General features: G+C 36.2%; 1 protein-coding gene across 17 annotated transcripts in view; it reads right to left on the bottom strand.

The window, feature by feature from the left end:
• Positions 1-1,880: 1,880 nt before the first annotated feature.
• LOC121419934 (electroneutral sodium bicarbonate exchanger 1-like) overlaps positions 1,881-16,942 on the bottom strand; it is a 77,750-nt gene continuing 62,688 nt past the window's right edge. For 16 of the 17 annotated variants that reach the window (XM_041614421.1, XM_041614460.1, XM_041614452.1 and 13 more), the window contains 10 exons: positions 16,196-16,451; positions 15,244-15,357; positions 14,063-14,227; positions 13,181-13,359; positions 12,587-12,659; positions 12,271-12,339; positions 11,177-11,350; positions 10,507-10,659; positions 5,356-5,555; positions 1,881-4,476 (listed from right to left, as the gene is read on the bottom strand). In XM_041614421.1, the coding sequence (XP_041470355.1) occupies positions 4,284-4,476; positions 5,356-5,555; positions 10,507-10,659; positions 11,177-11,350; positions 12,271-12,339; positions 12,587-12,659; positions 13,181-13,359; positions 14,063-14,227; positions 15,244-15,357; positions 16,196-16,451 (1,576 nt within the window). In that variant the 3' untranslated portion in view covers positions 1,881-4,283. Of the gene's footprint in view, positions 4,477-5,355; positions 5,556-8,895; positions 9,227-10,506; positions 10,660-11,176; positions 11,351-12,270; positions 12,340-12,586; positions 12,660-13,180; positions 13,360-14,062; positions 14,228-15,243; positions 15,358-16,195; positions 16,452-16,942 lie in introns of those variants that run through there. The other variant, XM_041614531.1, reaches the window with a different exon arrangement.

Here is a 16,942-nt window from a genome sequence, read left to right as displayed (position 1 = left end):
CCATGGCAACAGTTTCTAACAAATGAAAATAATATGTCTTGCCTATCTTGACCCCAAGACCTACGTGTGAGCAAAATATTATGAGAATCGGTTAAAAACTGATGAAGAAGTTTGATGCACAAGATTTTTACTTCATTTTTGCCAAAATATGCCATTTCCATGTCAATACAATGTCCGATACATGCGAAAACGTGTCTTGCGCATCTTCACCGCAACACCAATATATGTTCCAAGTTTCATGAGAGTCTTTAAAAAACTGAGGGTAGTTCGATGCACAAGATTTACAATGGACCGACCACCCAACCATAAGCTGATTCCTATATCACCCCCTTCAAACTTTGTTTGGCAGGGGTATAGTAACAAGTGAAGCGGTTTCAATCCATTCACACTAGACACTATATATACCGATAACGCCAGTATTAAACAAGGGTTGTTCACATTAGTCTATTACAAGGACTGGAGGTAGCTAGAGGGTCTGTTCACACTACGCCATGATAACTGTAAATAGAAGTAAAACGCATAATATCTCTCATTTGTACAATAGTGTGCATGATATTTGTACATAAAAAATGCTGCAAATATGATAATATTCTTAAAGTAATGATGAGTTATGAGCACAAAATTCATACAATTTTCTGAACATGAATGAAAAGCGCTAGCATGGAGGCCCTCTCTTCGTATTTACATGTAGCACATAATTGATATCATGAATAGATGCTACTCATGTTTACTTTTCCAAATCAATCTCATGTTCACTGAATTAACCGGTTATTGGTGACACAGATTGGTCCCTCCTACGAACCATTCAGTATTTCTTAATATTAAAATCCATACATTAATTTCTCTGAAACAATGGATTTTCAACAAAATATACCCCTATCCAGCTCAGACACAAACCGGATAAAATTCATCCACATATTCCTGATCATATATTATTACTTGTTAGTTTTAAATTCTTTTTATTTACAACATCTGGAGCAGACGACTACTTTACATCAAAATGTATTGATATAATCTTCTAGCAAGGTGTATTCGTAAGATCACGTTATTCTCACCCACACAGTTTATTCATGAACACAAACATACACACATGCGCGCGTAATCTACTCTTTACTACTGAATACCACTACGGAAATTATCAACTATGAGTTGTATGTATCAGGGGATTGTGCACAGATTTCTAGAGGAAAAGAAAAGAGTCTATTTCAAGAATGGTATGTTAAGCATATTTCATCAAAGTTTTACCAGTATACTGTACATGCATATTAGTCAGCAAATGCACTCTCAAACATATTTATAACCTGTACATCTTTTTTTTCTATGTTGTCTGATGAAAATCTCTTTTTATCATGATTTACACAAAGAATGTATATTTTCAATTTCCATGAATCAACAACTCCTTCTCTGGTGTTGTGATAGATACAAATCATAAGTAGGAGAAATTTCAAATCAAGAAAAAAAAAAATAATTTAAAAAGAAAATGGCCATCGTGATTCTTTGGCCCGTATTCTGAACTTGTGTTTAACTTAAAATCAGGCCTAAAGCTGTATTTCATCTATGGAAAGCCAATTGTGACACAATTCTGTAAATGTATAGGTTTGATTTATCAACCCATCTCTCATCCATACCATCCATGACTGTCTAGGAATAATAACTGAATTTATTTTTTCGCCAGTACAGCATGATGAAAAGGACAATGAACATTAAAACCATACATGTACATCGTGATTAAAATTTGTTATTTTGGGCTTGCCATAACTTTAGCCGAGATGGACCAAGACCTAAATCAAACTGAACTTCAGGATACAGGCCTTTGAGAATAACATGATGATAATCATACTTAAAATGTAAATTATTTTTCGGCTGGTTGCCATTCTTCTAATTTCTATTAATAATCCTTTATCACTCTTTTCATATGCCCAAATCGCTGGTTTTCTGGTTTCTAATAGAAATTTAGGTTAGTATGTTCAACAAAAACAGCAATCAATGGACACTAAAAGAACTACCGAACACCAATAAAACAAAGACAAGCACATTCAAAGTGGTAGAAAGTTGCATAATATAAGGTGAACAAAATATATCTCTTTACAATCATCACTTAGTTATGGAAGTGCTCTTAAAAACATGTAGTTTACAATAATTTAACATTTTTTCCTCCATTTTTCTTCTTTCAATATCCTGACAATATCATTAATTTACAAACATTTTGAAATCTCAAGAAATATACATTTACACAAGGAAAAAAAATCTACACTACTAGACTTTAAAAACAAGATCATTAATTGCCCTTTTGGCTTCGAAAATATTTGGTTAAAAGGGGACTAAAGTTTTATACAAAAAAAAAGTATGATTGTTACGAAAGTAATAAATGTATTATTGCCAGTCTATAATAGAAACCCTACCATGTTATGTTGTTTTAGCCTATTTACATATTCAGTTTTATACACAATTCTTTTTCCTAACCCTGACCGTTTAACACTACTTCGGCTGGACATAACTACAGATAACTTTTTTTTTAAAGGTGTTGGTGATATGATACTGGCAAGAATAGAATTAATCATTCTCTTTTTTTCAACTAACAAGAATTTGTTTCTAGCTTTTAACCCTGTAATAATATTCTGCATCTATATCTGTAAGTTAATGATTGTTTCATACAGTCTGGTGTGAACTCGCCAATGCACTGTTTCAACTTGTGGGCATTTTCATCGCTATCATAAAACTCTACAATTTGTTGAGATACATGAAACGAAATGAAATGAGTGGTGCTTTAAATTATCACACCAGAACATACAAAACTATTTTTAAATTAAACAAGAATAAATACCGATGGCTTCTGACCAATTCTCTCCTTCAGGTCGGTTATTTTTGTTCCCATACAGGCATCCGTAGGCATGCCTGTGCAAGTTTAGAAAAGTTATACAATCCTCTAGAAAAACTGAGATTAGAGTATATCCTAGTTCAAAAGTATTACCCTTGTATCCCCAAATTAATAGTTCTGAATAGGTTGTTTTTATTATTATTATTTTTTAGAATGACATATGTAGCAACCTTTTCTGCATAAAAAAATTCTCTCCAGGAACTAGGAGACTGTTTTCAGACAATATGAGGTTGCAACTATTGCCATGATAAAAAAATACAGTTTTTCTTAAATCATTTACATTTTCAGATACAGTTTTTGACAACCCCCAACAAAATGACAAAGGACAATTAAGTATGATAGAGGTATACATGTGCGTAAATCATTAATTATTGAGATCATATACTCGTTATTCATATAAATCATAGAGCCATGATTTTATTTTGTCTTTACAAAGAGAGCTCATATCTGCCAATAATCTTTCTGCATATTAAGACAAAAGAAATAAAACTGCCTAATATGTAAGTAGCAAATTGACTTAATATCTTTCTTTAATATAATCCTTGCTGCCTGATGAAATGATTTTAAATTCGGAGCCAGATAGTATAGTACTACCGTTTTAAGAAGTATGACAGCAATGTATATACAAGTTTTTGGAATGGAGGGAGTTGATATAAAGCCTGATATCACCTATTAACTGTCAACACACACAATGCAGATTAGTGGTATACATGTATTTTCAAAAGGTCGCAATATCAATCTAGATTTAATTTTTTCTGTTTTCATTGTGAATTGCCTTAACACTCCGCTTCTACATGCCCTTTGGATATGATGTAAATCAGATCATCTCCGACAGGCGCAACCCCACAATATCTGGAAATCTCTCTCCAAAATATTATATTCTCTCATTTGATAAACACACGCACATAATAAATATCATGCAGCAGTTTTGCACACACATTCTTACATAATTGGCTTTTAAAAAAAAAATCACCGACGATGATGTATGAGTTATAAGATCATTTCCCTTTTGGTTCTTAATGGGTTCTTAACTTTTGACGATCCTACAGCATTCTGACAGCATGCAACTAGGCTGCCAACCAAACAAAAGGTGTAACTTCATTTTTTCAATCAATAAAAATATACATTTCCTATGAACACACCTCTCGAACAAATAAAAACAAACTGACTGACAAAGTAAATTCTTTAAAACTCTGATATGATCACACATCTGTTGAAACATCTTCCCTGCCATTATACAGTCTTCATGCCTTGACATATATACTTTTTGACTACACATGTCACCACAGAGAAAATAAAGTACATCTGTATCTGTATTAGTCAGTCATAATCGGAAACTGGAGTTAACTCCTTCTGCTTGACTCATAGCATCCACAGAGTGATGGAGTTGAGACCTTGTAGCCTTTTAAACAGAGGTTTCGTTATCAGTACCATTGTAAGGTGGGGGAGGAGATGGGGTGCGTCGGAACTGCTCAGGGACCTCGATACGGACCTCCTGGATGCTCCCCCGTTGGGTCTCTAGGTACGACGATTCCCGAGGACTGCCGGGGATTGTGGGAAGGTCGAGAGTTGGACGGGCACCACCACTATTTGTTTTTCTGGATTGATAGGAAAGGGGGGAGAGGAGGGACATGATATTAGCTGGTAATTCAGTTTGAGGGAGACAACTTTTTCAGGCAGTAGAATATATCGCATGTTCTATAGATGTCAATAGAATAAGATATTTTGCCAAACACAGTTTTCTGACCCTATGGCCCGTATTCTGAACACTGGTTACCTTTAGACCATGGTTTAAAATTGTGATTCAAATATGAGTAGTCATATGTGATACAAATTTGCAACGTGATAATCTATCATCTCATTTGATACTCAAATCATTACAAACCATCTTGAAATAATAAATACAATAGTTTTCTTAACCATTGCATCATGGGTAAAATCCCCCAGTAAACTCACTCAAAGCAAACAGTGTAAACTAAACAACGTTCGATACGTAGAGCTTTTCATAATTTCAGCCCAGACTTAAACATCGGTGTAAGTTAAACAGAAGTTCTTCAGACTGCAGGCCAGACAGAATCTCTGGTTATCATTTTAAACAGCATGAGTGGGTAATATAATGGAAGGCTCACTGATGTGGCATTCAAACAATTCCATAAAACAGATTTCAATAACATTTCTTGCAACCTATTCATTTTTCCCCACGTTACCTAACAAATGATAATCCTGTCCTCATGAAAGTATGTGTGGGATCATTCATTGGACACATGAAGTGTATTTATTTGATTGTAGTTTGTATTACATACCAGTTACTAAAATACTATACCACAAAATCAAGCTGTTACCAGAAAAAAAAAATTGGATGGCTTTGCTAACTATGCTATTGCAATTTTTAGCAGAAAAATCTTTCTGTGGATGATTTGACCCCCGAAGCATTTTTCTTTCTCATAAAAATCAATAGCAAATTCAGTCCAACTTACTCTTTTCCGTGTGGTTTTCTGTGGACGACCTGACCAGCTTCTGAATTCTTGGCCAAGGCTTTCCAGACACCGGTTTTGGCCATGTCCTCGGGAATGTTGATGCATGCAACCTCGGGATGAAACTCCACCTTGTCTACAGGGATGCTCAACATGTTACCATCTGACAGAGGTACCTGGACACGACCAGGGATGTTCTTGATCTGATGAAAAAATTCATAAGAAAATAACCAAAAAAAGTTTGAATCGAGAATGAATCTTGATGGAAACCACAAAGAGAACGACCCAGAGGGTTGTCAAGGTGGTGACCACTGCGTGATATTTTCTGTTCTAAAAAAAAGACAGAACGAATGATGCAAAATCAAAATGGAGAATGTTCTTGATGGAAAGTATGGAGAGAACAACCCAGTGTGGCCTTCAAGGAGGTGATTACTGCAGGATATTGGTGGTGTTCCCATGCATCTTTCAGGTGGTGATGATTTTACAGAGAAGGTAATCAGTCTGGCTTTAGTTCTTCTATAACAACATAGGAATCATCGATAGAGGCGATCTAGTGTTGTAATAAAGTATAAAGTACAGGGGAGTGGGATTGTAAAGGCACTGTCGGTGCCTAATGCTTGAGCTTCAGAGAAGAGCTTCAGAGAGGCCCTTGGGTATCATCTAGAGTGTTCCTGAGTGACTGAAAAACAATGGTTAGTTCACATCTCTGATCTCCTTTGCTGTCATCTATGTGTGGTTTCAAGTGTCATGCTGGACCTACATTCATAACTCCCAACCCGTCCCCATGCATGCATTCAAATGAGAACAATTTGTGTGTGTGTGGTTCTGTACATTTTGTTGCAGGTGATGCATGCCAGGCCTACATTCAAGTGCCTTCTCCATGCAGACTACATCCCTTTAAATCAGTATGAATAATTCTATCTTTATCTATTCATTTTTGTGTGGATCTGTTGGTGTAGTTTTAGGTGACGCATGCCAAGCCTACATTACCCCCTTACCATCCTTTTTATTTGTGGCCCTGTAACTTCAATTTTTGGTGATGCATGCCAGGGGGGCACCATTACATAAACGTTACCATTATGGAAACTCTGCCATGCAATGGTTACTTGCATGGAATCTTTGATTTTGATTGTCTTTGTTAATGAGCGTTACCAAGACAGTTACCATTCAATGGTAAAGTTAGTTAAAGTTATGCAATGGGGCCCTATCGACCCTTCCACATGCACAACTCTTATCCTCCACATCAGAACGAATCAATTTTCTTTGGTCCTGTAAGTTAAGATAGGTGGCATATACCTAGTCTCGCTGATTCATGCACTACATATCCTTCCCTTGCAATGTATGAAGAATATACATGTACACTACCCTTCACAATGAGCATGAATCCATTTTCTTTGTGGTTCTAAATGAGTACCTAGTCTTACTTAAGTCATGCTGGACCTCCATTCATCCCCTACCAATCCTTCCCCATCCATACATTCCAATCAGTAATCTTCCACTTTTTGGTGGTTCTGAATAAGCATGTAGTCTTCGATAATTCATGCTGGACTTTCATCCCCTACGGACCTTTCTCCATGCAGACATCCCTACTGATCCATCGTCTTTGTGGCTCTGAATAAGTACCTAGTCTTACATAATTCATGCTGGACTTATCCCCTACGGACCCTTCCCCATGCATACATTCCAATCAGTACCGATCCATTCTCTTCTTTGTGGTTTTCTGTAGGTGTAGTTTTAGGTGATGGAGGGGGTGAAGGGGCCATTTCTTCTTCATCTTTTATCACTTTCTCTTTAACCGCAGAACCATTTGTTGCCTGTTTTACGAAGTTTACAAAAAAAAATGACAACAAAAACTAATGAATAAATTCTGTGATCTTGGAGAAATTTCAGGTCTGTAAAGTTGCATGCAAGAAAATGACAAGAGTTCTGGGGCAGACAACTAATGAACAACGGTTTATGCATGCAGACGATTATAGAGCCCCCTCTTTTGGTGGCTAGCCTATAGTCAAATGACTATCCTCTGTAAGGAAGGCCATATTGGTGCCTGTGACTAATCCCATTGATTCATGCCTATCCTATCTAGCTCCCTCTTGTTGGGATTTATGTACAGTTTAATTTGCACTGCACACCTCTACTTATATTTGATGTATCCTTCACTTTCACTCATAATTGGGCTGGTGTTTCAATAAATTTGGTTATCCACTCGGTTAAACATGATAGCAAAAATAATACTTTTGTTACATATACCACCCATAAATAAAGGAATAGAATGCACCATTTTCTTTCCCATTTTGTTTTAATCTTGGGCATGCTCATGAGCTCAGAAATAGTGATAATTTTGTAGTTTCTAAAGTACTTCATATTAAAAGAAATACAAAAATAAATGAGTAATATCATTCATGTTTATTATCCACATGGTCAAATTAGAAGAGATTGTTCTACAAACAGTAGGATTGGAAAGCCTTCTATTATTCTGTTCAGTTTCTGTGTTTTTGTTTTACTTTTGGTCATTTTAAAACATTCATTAATACATATCTGGGTGAGTGGAATTTTAATGTAGGATAAGGAATATATTCTTCGTCAATAATCTGTTATTCTAGGATTAAAATATCAAATACCACTTTAGGATGCTCTTGGGATGCCATGGCTGAAGCACGCTGTAAAAGCTGAAATGTATCCGACCGTTTTCTTCCCTGTTAATTAGAAAAATTACTTGAGCTTTAAACCCGGAATAAAACCATTTTTTTAAAGAAAATGTAGGTCTTTCACCCATGACTAACCCTCCTGGTCTGCAGATTGTAAATGAAGATTTTCTTTTTCTTTTCAAATTTCTTGGCATCTTTGCTTTTTAAAAATTTCTCCCAAATATCAGGTAAATCTATTTCTCTTTCTAACATTATCATTAATTCATGATACAAATTTTGATCTTTTGGAATCAAGTTCTTACCTGAATATGCATTTTTGTGTAATTTGGCCTCTATTGTTAATCAGTGCATGGTTAATAGATGGATAAACGATGTACAATGAGTCAGTCTTTTTAAAAGTGAATTTGGAAGTTCAGTGTTTTGGTGCAAACCCGAGGGGTTAGAGTGGTGACATTGTCAGTTGAGCACCAGAAAGACGTAAATGCCTTTCTGATTCTCACACAGACCATACACAAAGGTGGTTATACCTTCCTCATGCTGTGCATGCACAATTTACATGCGTAATATGTCCTTTTTTGAAAGGTCTCAATTTCTGAAGCTCAGAGGATATGTCTTTCTCTTTTCTTCAAACTTCAGATGCAAATAACATTACCCACTACATGTACTTTCTATTTTTTTTTAACCCATTATTGATAAAATCATTTTATCTGAGGAAAATATACTACTAGAGAAATAACTCCTCACTTTCCCAATATATGATTATAATCCCATAAAAAATTTCTATTTTCAAAAGCTTTTTAACGTGTAGAAAATGGAACACCACATTGCTGTAAACCTTATGCTAATACAGCAAAGAAGAACATTCCAGCTGCTAAAAATGTATGTGTGGAAATCAGAACAAGTCAGCCTTACACTAACTACAATCCTCTCATGCAGTGTTGAATACAATCACCATAAATCGTTGTATAGCAATTTCTTCAGATGCTATTATCAGAATGGCATGACTTTCCTTCTCAGAATGAAAAAAAAAATGATGTACTCGATTTTGTTCACAGTCCCTGCAGTCATTTGTATTTATTGCTTGTTTTTTGTATAGGATATTTATTATCCTTTTTTTTTTCAGGGGATACACTAAAATGTCAGGCAGGGTGCATGCACTATACTGTCACCTTTTTATACTTCCACTTTATACCGCAACCCAATCTTTTTAATTTGGCGAGGAATTGAAACTGTCACATAAGAAAAAAGAAATAGTTCATTCGTTCATACTCATATCTGGTAACTCCAAGCATATGTATAAAAGCACAACGATTAGCATTTATGCATAAGAAAAAAGAAATAGTTCATTTGTTCATACTCATATCTGGTAACTCCAAGCATATGTATAAAAGCACAACGATTAGCATTTATGCATAAGAAAAAAGAAATAGTTCATTCGTTCATACTCATATCTGGTAACTCCAAGCATATGTATAAAAGCACAATGATTAGCATTTATGCATAAGCAATTAAGTAGTGTTGTTATCATTACAGATCAGTACTAATCTACTTTTGTGTTGATTGCTTTTGTTTAGCTGAAACAAAACCAAATACAAGACCAAAACACAACATACATGTACATGTTATTTAAAGTATGAAAAAAGTGTTCTGGGATGCACACAAAAAATTCAATACAGGGGCACTTTTGACAGGGCTGATTGTGAAAGCTTAATACAACTTAACAACCAATTGGAGCTCTGTGGGGTTCCTCAATTATAATGAATCACTTTCACATTAAACACAAGTTTTGATAAACATGACGCAACCATTATTTTTTTATAGCAAACCAGAGTATTAACCACAAATTAGTTGACACTAATGATAAATAGTTATTCATCATTCATTAATCATTAAGTATAAAAAAACACATGTAGCAAATATGTTGGCTCTTAATATTTTTGTGATTCATGTATGTAAGTTGTATGTTAAGTCATATGTAATGTTGCAAACAGCTTTATGAAACACCAAATGCCAGAGTAGAGAAATTAAAATACAAGACACATAATATCAGACTAGATGAAATCCATTGTAATAAATGAAGCTGTACAAAACAACATGATAAGTTCTTCAGCATATATATGTATCATGTAAGAGTCTACAAAATTAATAAGTGAATGATCTTTTTAAAATAGCACCCTCTATTGGTCTGAGCATACACAACTTATTGTTATCATTAACAGGAGTAATGACATACACATGTATTCATCACTAACATGGTTGTCATCATCATCATCATCATCATCCCATCACCATCATTATCATCATCATCATTATCATCATCATCATCATCATCATCATCATCATCATCACCATCATCATCATCATCATCATCATCATTCCAACTGCCATCCTTGTCATAAGAATGATTATCTCCCTGTGATTATTTGCTGTAAGGGAAAACTCCCAGAACGGAGTAAAGCTGGCGCAATTGCAGCATCACCACCACCAAGATCCTTGTTTTCTCTCTCACCTGTTCACAGGCTGCGACCTCTTCTTCTTCCTTCTTCTTGCGATCATGCTTGGCTCTCTTGGTCATCTCCGGCATCACATCATCCAACATCATCAGCTCTTGCTGGGTGAAAACCTTGTCCATTAGCTTCCTCACCAATACCATACCCAATACCTAGCAGAAGTCGAAGGTCAGAAGTCAAGTTATAATGGAAATACAATGTAATTTATCATCATTCAATTTTCTATGAGGCATTACATCATCAGCAAACTAAAAAAGAAAAAGTTATGTTTCAAACTCTTTCTTAAATTAAAAAAAAAAAAAAACAACAAGTAAATATACACATCGTGATTTGTAAGAAAGTGAGGGGACCTGTGATGTCAAGCACTCCCTATTTCTTTATATTTTCAGACCATTTTCATCAAATTTTCTGCATCATTTATTCAAATCCACTTTTTGTCGATTTTGCTCAGATGGATGACTTGCCTTTAAAAAAGAGAATCATTACAATCTTAAAACCCTACATTTTCAAACATCTCAGTTCTAGAACCCATTTCATAAAACTTGTTAAAGCTACAAATTTGAAAGAACAGTTAAAAACTACTGAAATCCTTCAATCTGATGTGCTGTTGATAAACTTGTGCATTTGTCGTTATAAAGCCTTCATGAAACAGGCCCCTGAAGGACTTACCATGATGGGGAAGACGAGGGCAGCATCCGTTGACTTAATAACCCAGAGTACGACGAGACACATGAGCTGAATAAAGGTGAATAGATAAACCCTCTTGATACCGACGTGGCGTAGGTAGATGTAGTCTGGCTGGTACTTCAGGGGCATGAAGAACAGTGCTAGACGGTCCACAAACTGAACAAGAGGAAGATAGGAAACGTGAGTAAGGAGATACATATGAACCATGGCAATGAAACCATTGCGATTGTAGCAGTTCAGGATAGAAAAGAAGCTGCCCCTCCCCCTTCCACTAGAAAAATAATAATACCGTTCATCTGGTTATTTATAATGCACTTAAAACATACATTGTACGTATCTAGGCTCTTGCAGATCATTACACCTGTCATCGGATTCAATCAGTCAATATTGCACACAATATATGCACATCCTCCAATCCCTGGGGAGTATTCTAGCCAGTCATCATTGAGGTGCACGCCGCACACACTACTTGACAAGCCAAAGTGACATTCGCATCCTACTGGGTACCCATTTTGCAACTGGGTCAAAAGTGCGGATTGATGCCTTGCCAAAGGACGCTGTGCTATGCTGGGATTCAAACACAACTAGTTAATTTTGTCCAGGATCAAAATTGAATATCAAAGATCCAGCTGATAATTCAAATAATAACCCAATCCTAATTGGGCGCGTCGTGGTCTATTGGTTCTGACTCTTGCCTTTCAAACAGAGGGTCGTGGGTTCGAATCCTAGCCATGGCGTGTTTTCCTTCAGCAAGAAATTTTTCCACGTTGTGCTGCACTCGACCCAGATGAGGTAAATGGGTACCGGCAGGAAGTAATTCCTCAAAAAGCTGTGTGCACCAGAATCGGTAGATTAGCTTAGCCGGGGTAATATAAGAGCGCTTTGAGCACCTAGCAAGGTGGATACGTGCATCATACAAACCTATATTATTATTATTCTTAATTTACAATCATATTTGTCAGATACACATGGCTAGAGATTTACAGGCTGGTTGATCAGTTATTTATCAAGATATAACTTCTATCTCCTTCCCATCCTCTCCTGGATGGAGAGTGGCAAAATGAGAGATGTCTTACCTGAACACCTTTTAGTGATGCAATACCCATGAAGAGAAACACTCCGTACAAGACAGGCATTGGTACAAACTGGAAAAAAAAAGAGAGAATATAATGGTGTTAAATGATAGCAAGTTTATTTGATGAGTAAAAGAATTATAATAGTTTAATGATACTTTTTAAAGATGATTGTGAATTTTACTTCATCATTTGGTTTTCTTTAAATATAATCAAGCATGATTCTTTTAAAAAAGAACATATTGATAAGGAGTATAAATTCAATATCATTATTTGTTTTTGCTTCAAATATAAAATTTATTATTAAATGATTACTTACAGATAAGATCTTGGTCATGAGGGTAGCCAATCCAATCATAATGAAGACCATCACACCTGTTAATCTCTGTTCCCTATAAAATATATACAAATGAACAAGAAACATATTGGATTAAAATGAAACACTTGCAGTGGTGGGGGCATAAAAGGCCCCCTTAACATTTTTCATGATAAATGATCATCATCATCATTGTCGTCATCGTCATTATCATCATCACAATCAAAAATCAGCACCATCACCGTCATAATCTTTAAAATCATCATTAAAATCACCATTACTATCATCCCTACCACCATCATTCTCATGAAGATGATCATTACTACCAAAACTACCATCTTCATCATCACCATCATCACCATCATCATCATCATCATCAACATCACCATCACCATCATCACCATCACCATCATCATCATCATCATCATCCCCATCACCATCTTAATCATCACCACCATCATTATCATTAAAACCACCATCCTTGTCATCATCATCACCTTCATCACCATCATCATCGTCATCATCATCAACATAATCTCCCCACGATCACTTTTATTCCCAGGGAATCCTCCAAGAATATTGTCTTTAATAACTCACCTGCAACCGACAATCTTTGGTCTCTCTCCCGGTGCCTTGCATTCAGACTCCACCCTCAAGCTGTTGACGTGGTTGATAGACAACACAGTGGCAGCAACAAACCATGGCAACCCCATGATAGAACAGACACCCAACATAACGGCAACTATCAACAGATCAAGATGGTAGCCTAGCCCTTTCTGTATGGGAATGATCAAACAATGAAGAGAACTTTTAGACAATGATAGTGAATAGAACATAATATGTTACTAAACAGAACACGTTACAAGGTAATTTAACCTCCACCTCAGCCCTGATTGATTATAGACAGTTTTTGGCATTTATATACTCTGGATAAGAGGCAATCTTGAAGAACATAATCAAATAAGATTTCGAAGGCATTTGAGATAGTGTGAATTCAACTGTTGAGAAGAGGAGTGAAGGTGAAACAATACAATATACTAAAAAACAATAAGAATAAATAATAATGGTAGCATACTCAATGAAACCTCAAACAGGCAGATCCAATTTATGTTCTTTGAATAATACAAGGTAAATGATAATGCATATCACATAACCACAATAAGAGTGTAGCAATAACAAAAACATTGCTGAGAGAGGGTAGGAGATGTCAAAGAATTGAATATTTGAAAGTTTCACACATAATGGGTTTCAGTAGCTAATAATTATTGTCAGTGAAAATTGCTGACTTTTCTATCATGAAATGCTCTTGAAGATTGGATACAGTGCTATTATTTATTAATTCATTCATCCATTTATCAATCTACCTATTTACATATGTACTTATTCATTTATTTATCCATCTATCTCATGAATTAATGTCCTTTATTCATTCGCTGAAGGTGGCTGTGGCATAATATTTTTCAAGGAAAAATGACTGACCTTGAATTTATTTTCTTTCCTATTGACAATGACAGCAGTGATCTGCTGGTCCATGAAGATGAGGATGGTTGCTAGAAGGGCCGGTAAGACACCAGCTAGCGCCGTCCACCAGGGGTTGCCGTTGAACGGGTCGATGAACCAGCTCTTGCGCTCATCAGACGTGGGCTGGAATGAAGGGATTTGTACAATATTTATATTAATACACTCATCGCAAAAGTATTGAAGTGTTTCTAAGCAATAGGAAAATTTATCATTAACCCAAATAATAAGGGAGAATTGCCACTTGGTATAAACCCAATGGCCCATATTCTGAAGTCAGGTTTAATTCAATCTCTGGTTTTAAGTTGTGGTTTGACTATGGAAAGCCAGTTGTTACATAAATCTATAACAGTAGAGGTTCAATGTATCTGCATATTTGACTCCCAAAACATAATTAACTGCCTGGGAAGGATAAGCAGGACAGTTGTCTTCACCATTAAAGAATTAGTAAAGAGCACAGTAGACATGAGAAGCATTCACTGTAAACAAAATTTTGAAACGTTTGGCATCCCATAACTTTAGCACAGAGTTAGACCATGGTTTAAGTTAAACCTGACTTCAGAATACAGGACACTGTCTACTTTCTATTTTGTCTTATCTCACATAGTCTAATGCCAATTATGTGGGGGGGGGGGGTCGGGACAAAGCACAATCATTGTATGAAATCCTGTCCCAACATTTCAGATTTTTAAAATCATATTTCTAATATAATCATAAAAATGCCACTGAAAAAAGCTTGTTTCTTGGGGTTCGAAGCCTTTGGCTTCTTGGCTACCGTGTATCCACTCTGAAGAGTGTAGACAAAGTGAATATAACCCAAAATACTTTCAGAATCATCTCTGTTTACGGGAATGCACTCGTACATCCTGAAGGTAAATGCATTTACACTGCCCAGGGAAACAGTTATTGGGGGGGGGGGTCGGGACAAAGCACAATCTTTGCATGAAATCCTGTCCCAACATTTCAGATTTTTTTAATCATATTTCTAATATAATCATAAAAATGCCACTGAAAAAAGCTTGTGTATCCACTCTGAAGAGTGATCAAGGCACTAATTGCCCCCCCCCCAGGGAATGTAAAAAGCAAACCTTTGTGCAACAGATAACTTCAAGATCTCGTAAAGTTGACAAGCACCAACATACCTTAAATTCTGACGGTACAAGTAGCTTAGGTGTATCAACGCCAAACAGTTTGTCCACTCCTACCATGACCAGAACAGCGATAAGAACGGCAAAGTCACTCACTGTTTGCCTTATCTAATATAAGAGAGAATGAGATCAAAGAATATAAACGCAAGGTGCATGATGGCGGGACCTCCATCAATACAGAGAAAGAAATCTGCTTGTTTTTAAGAAAATTGTGGGTTTCCTAGAGGATGGCTGGAACTTACACCAAGTTGATTTCAAGTACGGTGTTGACATTTTGGTGTCAACCTATTCTGGTGTAGGTGTTTGGCACCTTAATTCAAATAAAACAGGCCAAGAACAAATCCCTCATCAGTAAAACCAATTACGTTGGATCTTCCAATATTAATCTCTCTTTTTCCTATTTTAACTGAAACAAATCTCTCCTTTGAAAGGTTGAAATGGAAACTTTCAATGAAGACTTGAGTGAATTTGGATCAAAGTTACATACAATTGAGAATAGAAGTATCATCCACAACCAAAACTTTATCAATGCTATCAATTAAAGTGTCACACGATAGCAGTGGTGCAGATGATTTTTTTTACATAACTACTGCGAAAGCATAATTGCTTAAAAGCAAGTAACCAGAGGTTCTCTCTCGCTCCAAGAGAGACCTGTTAAAGTGAGGATAAATGCCTTATCAAAGGGTAATAGCGCACCAATTGGGAATAAAACCTGGTTCAAAGGAATCCAAAACCCCCAATCAATTAAATTTTCATGCAAAGTCACTAGCTTTCCATTACACAATTTTTATTTTATTTTGATCAACTCATAACTGTTCAAAGGCAAACTCATTCATATCGTCTAGTGATGAATTGAAATAGTGATATCCCACTTTTTTTATTTTTAATTTTTTTTGGGGGGTGGATATACCAAAAACTAAAACATAGGCTTTCAAAAGATACTCACAATGGTCGGGAAGTACCCTGTTGTTTTGAACTCCTTGAGACTGTAAGCAATGGTGAACGTTCCGATCATCAAGACAAGAGACATGAGGAAGATGTCCGACTGCGGAACATGCTTGCCACAATAGTTACCCACGAGCGTCCCATTCATGCGTTCACAATCTTCCTCTGCTTCTTCATAGAAATCTTCTTCGCGATACTCGTACAAGTTGGATGCTGTCTGGCACATGCATTCATATGTCGTGTTTTCATTCACATATCTAGGACAAAACATTCACAATTGACACAATAATACAAGCCTGTACGAGAATTTGTCTATGGGAGGGGGTCACTTAATGAAAATATTTGAATCCTGTTGACATAAACTATTGACCATTTGCTTCCGCAAGAATTACACATGTAATGTTTAATGAATTCCTAAACGGTTGTGGTTGACATTTGCCTCATTGAAAATTCAAGACCCCCCCCCAAAAAAAAAAGAGTTTTAAAATTTTGGCCTCCTCAAAAATTAAACCACCTAAAAAAAAGTTTGAAGCATGAAAATTGTTGAGATTAGGATAGTTTAGGATAGGATAGTTTTTGGTATTTACTGTCCGGGGGGGGGGGGGGGGGGGGGGGGGGGAGAACTCCCTGAACCCATGTTTTGCATGGGCCTACGATAGGTGGTTAGATGAACAGTTCACTGATTCTTACATTTAAGGCAAGACTGCCTGAAATTATATTAAGTGTCAGTATTCATTGATAGGAGAAT

Source organism: Lytechinus variegatus, chromosome 1, assembly GCF_018143015.1.
Source record: "Lytechinus variegatus isolate NC3 chromosome 1, Lvar_3.0, whole genome shotgun sequence".
Classification (NCBI taxonomy): domain Eukaryota; kingdom Metazoa; phylum Echinodermata; class Echinoidea; order Temnopleuroida; family Toxopneustidae; genus Lytechinus; species Lytechinus variegatus.
Note: the sequence above shows the minus strand (reverse complement) of the source record. Positions and strands in the feature narration are given on the sequence as shown.